General features: G+C 44.4%; 1 protein-coding gene across 3 annotated transcripts; it reads left to right on the top strand.

The window, feature by feature from the left end:
- The first annotated feature begins 300 nt into the window (after positions 1-300).
- On the top strand, positions 301-11,341 carry LOC149371305 (uncharacterized). 3 transcript variants are annotated; one of them, XM_089565180.1, is made up of 6 exons: positions 301-341; positions 1,357-1,429; positions 3,826-3,864; positions 4,184-5,527; positions 6,960-10,724; positions 10,858-11,341. In XM_089565180.1, the coding sequence occupies exons 4-5, from the start codon at positions 5,335-5,337 to the stop codon at positions 7,298-7,300; spliced, it is 534 nt and encodes a 177-aa protein (XP_089421306.1). In that variant the 5' UTR covers positions 301-341; positions 1,357-1,429; positions 3,826-3,864; positions 4,184-5,334; the 3' UTR covers positions 7,301-10,724; positions 10,858-11,341. The 3 variants fall into 3 exon arrangements, with proteins under 3 accessions (XP_089421306.1, XP_089421303.1, XP_089421304.1); XM_089565177.1 differs by lacking the exons at positions 301-341; positions 1,357-1,429 and adding an exon at positions 2,681-2,759; XM_089565178.1 differs by lacking the exons at positions 301-341; positions 1,357-1,429 and adding an exon at positions 2,685-2,970.
- The last annotated feature ends 232 nt before the right edge of the window (positions 11,342-11,573 follow it).

The following is an 11,573-nucleotide window of genomic DNA, read 5'->3' as shown; positions in this document are numbered from 1 at the left end:
TGGGGAGAGTGCACGATTACCTGCCACAGTGAACTTGGAGACGCCTTCCTCGGCAAACAGAGTCTCCATCTAGGGATGTTAGGGAAGAGATCCCTTATAAAACCCGGCGCCGAGGGCGGTCAAGGGCCCTCACATCAAGTAGTTTTCTCTTATCGAGACTTTATAATGTAAGTAGTTGTATAAAGTTTTCCTTGCCTTCTTCCGAACCCAGTCTCCGATCCTTCTCGTCCCATCACCGGTCCGGCCATGCTACCCGAGGCGCAACAGCGCCCACTGAGTCCTTACGAGGAAGGCCAACAGGACACACTTTTCTTATTTCCCAAGAGGAGAACCCAGGCGTGGTATGTCCTAACCAAAAACTCCGGTGTTCACACTCTTGCCGATAAGAATGTTCTCCAGGCCCACCTAGGCCATAAGGGACTCAATTGCCACAAGGGGCCATAGGCTATAATGGGTTTTCGGTCATAAGAAATCATTGATCATAAATGATCATGGCCAAAAAAGGGTTCATAGGCCAAAAGGGGTCGCGGTCTTTGAGGGGTGACAGGCCATAAGGGGTAATGGGCCATACGGGACCATAGACTATAAGGATTCATGGGACATATGGGGTCACAAGAGACCATGGCGGTGTTGCCGCTCCGGGATTTGAACCCCAGTCCTCTTGCACGCGACGCAAATGCTCTACCTCTACGCCACAGCTGCAGTCTTAGATTGCACATAGATATTCATTTATTTATCTAAGCAATACTGCAAGCATGTCATGTCCAAGTAGGCGGGGTCAGTACAATAAAGACAATGCATAAAGCAACACTACCAGGGAGATTCCTTATAAAAATGGTCTATAGACAGTCTAGACTTCTATATATTATAATGGTCTATAGACAGTCTAGACTTCTATATACTCTATTGCCTTCCTATCGATATTTCTTTTTGTCTATTTATAGTCTATAGGCCTCTATAGGCAAAATTCTACTAAAAATGTATGGCCATAAATCTATAGACCGTCATACACTGTCGTAGTACTTGTATTGCCTATAGACTGTTCTCTAGGATTCGTCTATAGTCTACAGACTTCATATACGGAAGTTTATGAACAGTATATAGACTGCCTAAAAGATTCTTCGTAAGGGATATTATCATGGGTATTCAACAAGTAATGGAACACATTTTTTTCTAGGCCAGATTTAGTTAAAACTTTTCACAGTTTTGCGTGAGACATTCTTAAGCCTTTCCGCACTCATCTAATAAATTTTCATTAATTTGCAATAGATGGCAGCACTGTAACGATCTTTCAAGTGGCGTATGTAACTAAGGTACGTTTCAAACACACAGCTGTAATTGAATTCCTTTTGACAGAAAACAAGACACCACAAATCATCACAGGCGCTGATGGGATGTCTACGAAGAACTGGCAGTGGATAAAAGCACGGTGAGTCGCTGGCCAAAATGTCTCTTTCAATACCGGTTTTAAGAACACCCAATTTTATTTCAAATTTTGTGGAAATTAAGAAAAATGTATGCTCTATTAGCGCTCCTGCTTGTGCAAGCGAGCTACAGGTTCGCTTGCTTTCCAGCACTTTTCCGCTAATTACCTGCCGTGCGGTGCAGCAGAGTCAGTTAGGCTGGGAAATGAATTTTTTTTTCTGCATTCTGATCTGGCGTAATTTCGTTGCAGTAATTATGCACCGTAGCCCTTAACTCGCTGTATATGTACAGTCGCGGACAGAAGAATATGGACCACGCTTCGGTGGTCAGTCCTCGGATGCGTTATGTGGCGGAAATTAGTGGATGTTTCATGCATAAGGATTTAAAATTTACTTCTTCGCTTGCACGTAAAGGCAGCAAACATCTCTTATTCCGTTGCACAACACGACAGAATAGTTTGAACTCCGCCACTAGACATAAGAGGCGGGTTTAAGGGGAGCATGCAGGGAAGCCATCTTAGCCCATTGAGGGAGTAGACCATGGAAAAAAAAAAAAACTGAGCATGGAGTGTCCGGCGACAGCCTTGAAGCCTTGTAATAAAAAGCAAAAATATAGTAAAAAGAAGAGAGTCGCGATCGGTCCCCCCGTGATCATGCCATGTGATGGCGTGCGGTGATATCTAGCTCTGCTGCGCGCGTTCATGCGCGAACTCATGAGCGTTGAACGAGCAGCTGCTCTAGGCCTCCGCCACTAGAGGTCCGTCAGAGGTCAAAGGATGAGACTTCACACATACCCCGGCTTCTCAGCTTTGCTAGTGAAGTAGTGCACTAAAAGTCGACTGTTGTTACCCAGGATGCCGGCGGCGGCGCAAGCAAGCGCCGCCTCCGCATTCAGTCCGACTGTGTAGTGGCTCGTCAGTTTGTTCGTTGCGATCCGTATTGCCCTTGCTTGCGAAAACGCTGAAAATGTCGCAAGAGCGGCGAACGACGCAATGGCGCGTGTTAAACCCCTGGCAGTACGTTGTCCCTCAGGCCGCCTTTTCCCAGGTGCCGGCGTCTGCTCTGAACCCTGCAAGCGTCAATACGACAGCAGCGCCGCTTTTCTTCCCCACCATCATGTTCAATTTGCTCTGTTGCTGAAATATTGTATGCTGATAAAACCTAATATTTATCCCACATTAAGTTTTTATTATAAAATTGTTAATAATATTTTTTTAATCTGTTGATCAGACATAGCTCTCACCTGAGCCAACAACGCTGCCCGCTAGCAACACTGTGATCAACTAGCGGCTTGCTTGGGGAAAGCCTCCTTGCGAAGCTTTGCTTGGCGTTGTGGTCAGTTGTGGTTGTGGTCGCTTATTACGTTAAATTTTCGCATTCTACTCGGCAAATCTAAACCGAGTGAGGCGTCCAGACGCCGTGGAATTCATACGATGTTGGCGTTTCAAGAGCTTACGCTTTCGATGGTGTGCTGATGTCAACTTGTATGAACATTCGTCCGACCATCGTGCGATGATGAATGCCATTCGAAAGAACAATCACGATAGTGAGCGCAGCTCGCCTGCTGACTCGAGTTACTGTGCAACTGTGAAGAGTGCGCCGATCTACGTTGTAGCGGACAATTTTTTGAGTGTCGTGTTGGTTCTGTGTAGCAACACGCATTGTGCGGACAAACCTCCCTTCGATGTTTATGCGCTGTTTGAAAAATATTTCGTCATCTAGCGTGTCCTCTTGCTCCGCCTTGTTTGCTGTTTATTGCATCCTATTGTCGCCAATCGCTTAGCAATGAAATTAACATAGTGGGTACTAAATATAGCGTGGAAGTTTCACTTCTGTCAGTCGTAGCGGCTCTCCCTGGCGCTCAAGTGGCATGCTTTACTTTGCACTTCAGCTTGTGGATCCTAGACAGTGCTTGGGCAGTTTTGTTTATTTTCATTGCTGTTCGCACTTTTTGTCCTAATAATGTGTTGGCTGGAAAAGAATTGTCATTGTCTAAACTAACTTGGCCGAACCATTGTGGACGGATAGAATCACAACCGGATTCTTTTTCTTTTGCCTCCTTTTGCAGTTTTTCTTTTGCGTTCAACTCCTTCACTTGTCTAAAGTATTGCCTTTTCGGTTCGCCTATAACCGTTTCTTTTTTTAATTGCCCTTTAACATTATGCTTCACAGTGTGCAACTATTTCACAGTGAATAAAGGTGCCTTTTGTTACAGATGTATTCTATCGCACATGTAGAGTATCACCTTGGAGTGAAATATGTTGTCATCTCAACTGTAAAGCAATACCCAGGATGTCACTAACATGCCTTGTCATCTGTTGCATTGCTCCTTAATTATTTGATGCCGCCTGTGACATTTGGATAGGCGTTACAATCCTTTTCATTTTTTTTTTTTTTTCAGGTTTGGTGTCACCATTGTCATCGTTGCCAGCCCCAGGGGGTAAGGAAATTGTATCCAAAAGTTCTATTTTGCTGTCTCTCTTCATGTCTCTCTTTATGCTGCCTGAGTATTCCAGGCTTCTCATTTTTACTATGTGTGAAAACTTTGTCTAAAATCCCTCCTCTTTTTTTGCAACTAGAGAGGTGGTTAAGCTTGCTACGTTTCGTGTTGATTGTACTCAGAAATGTCTAGGGTGCATATTGTCAGTGTTCAGTGCGGCCAATTTGTGCAGCTGGTTGAAAGTTACCCAACCTGAAATCCTGAAAACCCGTAACTAGATGCCAGCATTGACAGGAAACTAATACCTTCTCATTTGCAGCTTTCCACCGGAGGTCCCAGCCATATCCGGCTGCAGCAAACAACAGGAATGCTTGCCCTACATGTGGCAAGACATTCAGCAGCCTGAGCAACATGCGCAAGCACGCACTCATTCACAGAGGACAGAAGCCGTACATGTGCTACCACTGTGGCCGCAGATTCCTGCTCAAGCACCACCTACAAAGGCACCTCGGAACTGTGCACCAGCAGTGTTAATGCCGTGTGTGCGCGAGTCACCGCTGCGTCTTTTGCAATGCAGTCATGAAACAGTGTATCACGTGTGGGTCGACAGCTGTGCGATTATTGTCTTTTGAAGCTGGATGGAGTGCATGCCGGATAGAACGATGAAACATATGCTGAGGCCACCTGCCATTTCACCTACGGGCACTGTCAAACTAAGAATAAAATTGTTCCTGATAGCAGATTTGTAGCATGGACATCGATGTTTGAGATACATAGCAGCTCATACACCTATTTCAGACTGACCGTGTAATATTAAAAGCTTGCGGACTGTTAGCACCCCATAGTGTGACTGGCGAAAAAATGAAGCGGGAAGCGTTGCTTCCATTCTTGACGAAGCATCATTTAACTTAGGTTAATATCATACTACTTTAGATGCGATACTTTTTATTCATCACATGAGTTAGCTTCAGGCATCGCTGAATTTTTTCTTCACAGGTGTATTTTTTGTGATTATCTATTGCCATCACCAATTTCAATCAGTATTTGACATATGTGGATGTTTGTGCAGCCTTGTATTTTCTATTTTTAGCTCTCCTTTTCAGTTATGAAGACACTTCATCTCATTGTATTTTCTATTTTTAGCTTTCCTTTTCAGTTACGAAGACACTTCATCTCGTTTGCTACTGCTACCAGTGCTACTTGTAGATTTATTCTTCGATCTCATAATGATTTAGAAGTCATTGTTTTGTGCTTATTTTGCTGTGTATATACCTAGCCAGTACTACACACCACTGTACATTCAAACCTTAAGCTAAAAAAAAAAAGTGGGATGAGTTGCAGAGAACATTTCTGCCCTGACCTCGTGTGTAGAATGCAGCTGTACTTTACTGTGATTTCACTGCTCTAAAAAATTACTTTTATTTAATAGCAAGAATTGTAGTTGCTACAACAACTTTAATCTTGTCTAAAATGGGCATGGTTATAATGTTTCCTAGTGAGTTTGCTGTGTTTGTATACTTGCTTTCTTGTCATCATATTGTTTTCCCCTCCTGTCTCATTGCTGTTAGGCGACTGCATGCACTAATATGTCTGGTGTGCTTTGTAGGCAATGCAAGCATGTCCAACCGGACCCTGTGCAGACAGGACTTCTCATTTTATAATGGTGAGTTGCCTTGGTAGTGTGGAAACCTTTGCCATTTTTCTACTGGCTTACCCTGTATATTTACATGCCTTGGTTTTGTTTGTTGTTTGTTGGCTGTTTAGCGTTATGCAGATTTCAAGGCATACGCAAGCTTTACCTAGTTTGGAGTGGAGTTTATTGCGCTGCTATTTCTCGTAACATGAGACTTTGTAACGAAGACATGTTGAGTGAAAAGCATTTGCAGGTTCGCTTGCATTTATTAGACCCATATCGGACTATGATGTTATGCCATCATTTATCTGTGTGGGGTGATTGGTGTGTTGAAGCTGTGACGTCAGCTTGCATGCCTTGCTTTTGATAATGCAGGGCATTTAGTACAAAACTGTTTTGATCTTTGTTGTCAGGTTAAAGCATCGTTGTTCAATTGAATTATTTCTTCACTTTCAAATCTGACAAGACGTAGTGATAGCTACTCCAAAGTGTAACATGGTGACGGCTCGTTTGTACAGGCCTGTGATATGTGCTTCTTTTATCCGCACGAGCTTATATACTTGCTGTTTGGGAGCCGTTGGTGCAGACAGTTGCAGGCAGCTTGCAAAACGTAGTGACGCGGCAGCATGTCCGTGAAGTGAAATATTTGCTCTCCTCAGATAGAGCCATTCAGAGTCGTATGTTTCATAATCAGCAAAAAACGGTCACATTCTGCTACTAGGGTTATGGTGTTGTCAGATTAGGGCAGCGAAATTTGTGTGCAGATTGCCCGTTTCAGTGGAGCCAACAGATTCAACCATTGTGCCATTTTTAGAATTTTGCCGCTTGTCGGCTGCCTTAGTCGACTAGAGACTACTGCGGGAAGCATGCTGACTGATTTGCGAAGTTGTTGATATGTCAGGAAAGTGGCAGTGTGAGTGAACTAAGTTATAAGTGGCATTCCACTTGCCTCAAGTGGAATAGCATTTGTAACCCAAGACTTAGCATGTTGCAAGCAACTTGGTGCAACTCGGACACATAGTGGCATGCATCACCCTTGTCACGGGTTTTGGACATGAATCGGAGCATGTCACTCTCACCTCTGCCCACAAGTTGCGAGGAAAGATTGGGTAGAAAAGTGAATTGCACTATCTGCTTTGATACAGTGAGGTTTATGAACTTTTGCTTCGAGTGGTTGAGAGCCAGTTTCACAGTGGGAACATCCTGTTGCTGGAAAGGCAACCATCCCTCATGCATCTGTTGCAACTTTTATGGCTCTGGCTCTCACTTCGAGGTGTTTAATTGGCATTTTTGTTTGTTTGTTCTGTAAAATGTGGTCAGTCATCAGTTTCTACCAATCTCGGGTCTAAGCACAGCATGGGAAGCTTGTAGCCTGTACCAGTAGATGTGCTAACTGTATGCATCTCTCTTGTCCAGCATTAGCTCACTCTGATGACGTGCCTGTTACTGTGTCTACTTGCAGTTCCTTCTGTCAACTACTACTTGACCGGCGCTAACAACGAGCACTCTAATCCGCCGTCAACGAGCCTAGACTCATCCACATCCTCAGTCACAGAGCTCCTAGCAGCCGGGCTGCGGCGGCCATTACCGGCAATCGAATTCAGCACCACCACCAGCATAAACAAGCCCAAGGAGTTTGCCTGCAACATCTGTGGCCGCAAGTTCAACCTCAAGTGCAACCTGAACCGGCACAACCTGGTGCACACGGGCGTGCGCAACTACGGCTGCGAGGTGTGCGGACAGCGCTTCGTGCTGCGACAGCACCTCAAGAAGCACCTCGAGAGGCACGCCAAGGGCTGCTGAGCGCTTTTGATGCTACGGCAGTCCCTTTTTTTTTTCCTCGTGCGGTGCTTCACAGCCGAGCCCTGTGTCTCTGCCCTCCTCGTCTTTTCCTTCTGTGCCCACAAGCGAACGTCGTCTTGCATCCTGGTGAAGTGCTGCCGGAACTTGCACATTCTTGATTGAGTGCATGGTATCGTGGATTGGAATGTGGTTCATGTGCCTGCCATTCGAGGGACACGGATATAGTGTTTGAACTGCTGTGGTTGTTTGCAAAGGAAGGCTGAGGAGCAACATTGAGGTGTTGTCAGGTAATGTTGTCTCTTCTGAGGCACAGCTTTTGCTATTATGTCACTCCGTGCCAAGTGATGCGGCGTTTTTTGCAACGACAACAGGCCTGGTTGAAAAAAGTCTCGTGTTCTTTTCAGTGAAGTAGTGCATTTACTGGGTAACTTTTTGTCCATGAAGGATATTTTCATGACTTAATTTCACTTTCATCTTCTAGAATAATTAGTCACGCACAAAACATTTTTCTCTGGAGACGTGTTATGTGGTTGAATGTTATGATGCAGCTTATATACATACGGAGAATTGCTGACACTGTTAGAGTTCATTTTATTTCAAATGATGCTGTAAGGCAAAAATTTCATAGATATGTAGCATGTCACACAGAAAATGTTTAAAAGTTATCACCAGTCGGAGAACATCTGCAGTGATTACAATTTCGTGGTAATGCAGATGATCAGTGCTAGCTGGGGTTGCATACATTGTAAATCCTGGCATCTTTCACAAATGGCTTCAGTCTTGCGGGCCCGCATCGCATGATCTTGGGATTTTATACAGGTGGCTTCAGGACATTGTTGAGCGCTTCAGTGAGTGCGAAGGGTCGTGTGCTAATTCGGCTTCTTCGCGTCGTGCATTCGTGTGCTCGAGGTGGTCACATGACCACAGCACTGTGACCATCGCATGGCCATGACGACTGTGATGTGGCCATGCGATGGTCACAGTGATGATGATTATGCAAAAGCCAGAAAGCTTGACTTTAACAGGAAACTCTGTAAAATAGTCAACAGTGCCATTAGGAAAGAATACTATGAGCACCAGAACTTTAGAAAAACTTCACTTTTTGAAACAAAAAGTCCACTCTGGGGTTCAGGCAAAAGTTTGTTACACATGCACTTAGTTGTACACAGCTCGGCCTCTGCCCTGTACATGAGCCAAGTTTTAGAAATGTGTTGTTATTTTTAACAGAAATATTTTATGATCTGCTTTGACACTACATTAAAAGATTGTTAATTTGAACTCCACGGCGACGCTGGCACAGTTCGATTAACCATAGTTCGAACTAATAAAAGTGAATAGAATATGCGGCACACTACAATCTGGAAGCAGTTGGGTGGTGAGATTACCTTGTTTCATTATTTGAAAACATTGTGTCACCACCGTCTCTCTCTCTCTCCCCCCCTTTTCCTCCTTTTATTTTTTATTTTTATTTTTTTTATACTGGAAGGGCCTCAAGCTTTCTGACCTTATGTTCTAAATCCCAAACTTACCGGAAGGCCTTTTCTTTGTCTTCAAAACTAAGAGGCAGGGGACATTCACAGCAGAAAGCCGCACCGGAGTCACGAAGGGCGTACAACTGCCTTGTGAGCATGCTGGCAAGGCTGGAAAATTATTGTACAACCATCCCGCCAGTGCCACTTTTCAACCAGAAAAAATTCGGCTGAGGTTCAACTTGGCTGAACCTGGTTAGTTGTAGTGAAAGGTCGGTTGGAACATTTGTTATTTATACGCTCATAATTAAACTATTCATGAACGCCTCACTACATAACTCGAAGATACGTTTCTAAGACATCTTTGCATTCACTAGACACGTGCCATCTGCAGGACCATCGCCGTACATTACGTGTTGGGGTTTCAGTACATGGTAATGCAGGTGATGAATGCTAGCTGTGGAGACACAATAACGTTTTACTACCATCTATTCACTGTTCATGCCACTCTTGCAGGCTGCTTTCTCGTCCTGCGCACAAATTCTGCGAAAGCCAGCGCAGGGGGCTGTGGATAAATGGGGAAAGAGCTGTGTCCTGGAGAGGCTGCAAACGTCTTTTCACGCTGCGCCCACCTCTAAAGCCTTTGTACAGATGCTAGGCCGTGGGTACTGTTACACTTTCGGACAGTGCGAAATGGTTGGCATGGATCCCCATTTACAATTGCATGGTGGCTGCTTCAAAGAGCCAGGTGCTTGTCAGAGCCCGCTCCCCGCTGAGCCAAAGAGGGTTGCACCTTTCATAGGCATTTCTTCGGCAAAAGTTTCGGGACTGTTTTGCGGCTTTCGTTCCCAGTTCTTCACCGTCTATTGAGTTTTTCTTTTCCCTTTGAAACCTAGGAAATTGGTTTTTGAGGAAAGGAAATGACGCAGTATCTATGGCACATCTCAGTGGACAACTGAACAGCGCCGTTAGGGAAGGGATGAAGGAGGGAGTGAGAGAAGAAAGGAAGAAAGAGGTGCCATAGTGGAAGGCTGAGGAATAATTTCGACCACTGGGGATCTTTAATGGGTACTGACATCGCACAGCATACGGGTGCCTTTCGCGTTTCGCATCCATCGAAACGCGGCCACCGCGGTCGGATTTGAACCCAGGAACTCCAACTCCGTGGCCGAGTGCCCTAATCGCTGAGCCACCTAGCTGTGGCATTTGCAAGCTGTTCCTTTATATCTGTTTTCTTTACAACACAGGCGCGGCAATGGAAAAAGCGTGCAGACCACAGTCTTTCATGTTTGCCGCGGTCTCTTCCCGACTGCAAATCTTTCCCGGGAACCTTCACCCTAAGAACTAGCACTCTAAAAAATTAGCAGTACCAGAATGCAGTTTCGGTGTCACAATGTGTAAGCGAGCGGGTTCTGGTGTTAAAAACTTTTTCTCATGACTCTGTTGACTATTTTCAGCCAGAAATAATTCTTAAATTCTGCGTGTCATGTGCCACAAGCCCATATGAAACATTTGCCTTATGGCGTTGCCACTATCTAACAAGACTTTTCACATTCCATGCTTTTTCATGTCTCTCAGCATGCCATAGTTCACCAAAATGCATTTCAGCAGTTGCAGCAGTTCTGTGACCTTCTGTAAGCTGTGTCATAAGAATTCAGCTACCAAACACACTTGTAAAGAAGAATCTTGTCTTGTGCTCTCTTGACTGGTTATATCGGAAAATAAAGGTGCTGCAAAGACTTGTAATATTCATGTGGAATACTTGCTGGTGAATGGAATATTTCAGTGCGATGGACACGTGAAATTTTTTGCAGTGAAATTCATGGTCGTTAAAAAAGTGCTGAATCACTTGGCATGAAATAATCCTATAGTTTTTTCCCACTTTGCTATCGTGTCTAGCATGCTGGGATAGCTGGCCCAGCTACCAACGTCTCTTTGAATGGATGCCAGGAACGGTGAAAATCTTTCCCAGCTCAACTGGTTTATGGAACAATTTCCAGTTGGTTCCAGTTGGCACCATCTGGAACCCAGTTGGTTCCAACTGGAACCATCTGGAAATTGTTCCATAAACCATTTGGGCTGGGAAAGATTTTCGCCAGGGGCCCAGATGGTCAACGCCTTACTGTGCTGGTGCATTGCACAGGTAACAATGCTGCTAGACCAGGACCTCGCATGATGTAGCACATCGTAATGCGAAAGCTGCAGTGGTGGCAAGCTTTGTTTGCCAGTTTAGAAGGCAAAATTGCAAAACAAATGCAGTGGGAAGTATTGCAGCTTTCTCTTTTCCACATAGGTTCCTTCTTACTTTGGTCTTCCTCTAAGCCTGTTGAAGATGGTTCTTCCTGCTGAGCATTGCCTTTTGAATTGTCGTTTAGATATGATTGTGTTGGTAGAGCCTCTATGTGACCTGAACATGTCCTGGTTTTTATGTGGTAGCTTCAGTTCTCACCCATTGCCTGCCCTTTCAGTCTGACATATTGGGAAGGCAGGAACTCTCTCGTTAGGCAGCTGCTGTATCTATTTGGATGTGTGTTGCTAGATTTTGGTAGAAATAAAAAGGTCCCGACTCATATTGACAAACTCTGCCATTTAAGGATCTATAATTTGAATTTGGCATTAAAAATCACATAGAACACGCTGGTGTAACGTTTTGCAGTGAAAATTTGGCATTATCAGTATATCCCATCACATGACCACGTCATGGTAGAAAAACAATTTATATCATATTAAATGCATAGCATGATTTTCTTTTTTTAAGCATTCATTATATTTTATTATAGTTAGTGCTCGCTCTTGGTGCATTT

This window comes from Amblyomma mixtum, chromosome 1 (genome assembly GCF_055824585.1).
Source record: "Amblyomma mixtum isolate Tamu chromosome 1, ASM5582458v1, whole genome shotgun sequence".
Classification (NCBI taxonomy): Eukaryota; Metazoa; Arthropoda; class Arachnida; order Ixodida; family Ixodidae; genus Amblyomma; species Amblyomma mixtum.
Note: the sequence above shows the minus strand (reverse complement) of the source record. Positions and strands in the feature narration are given on the sequence as shown.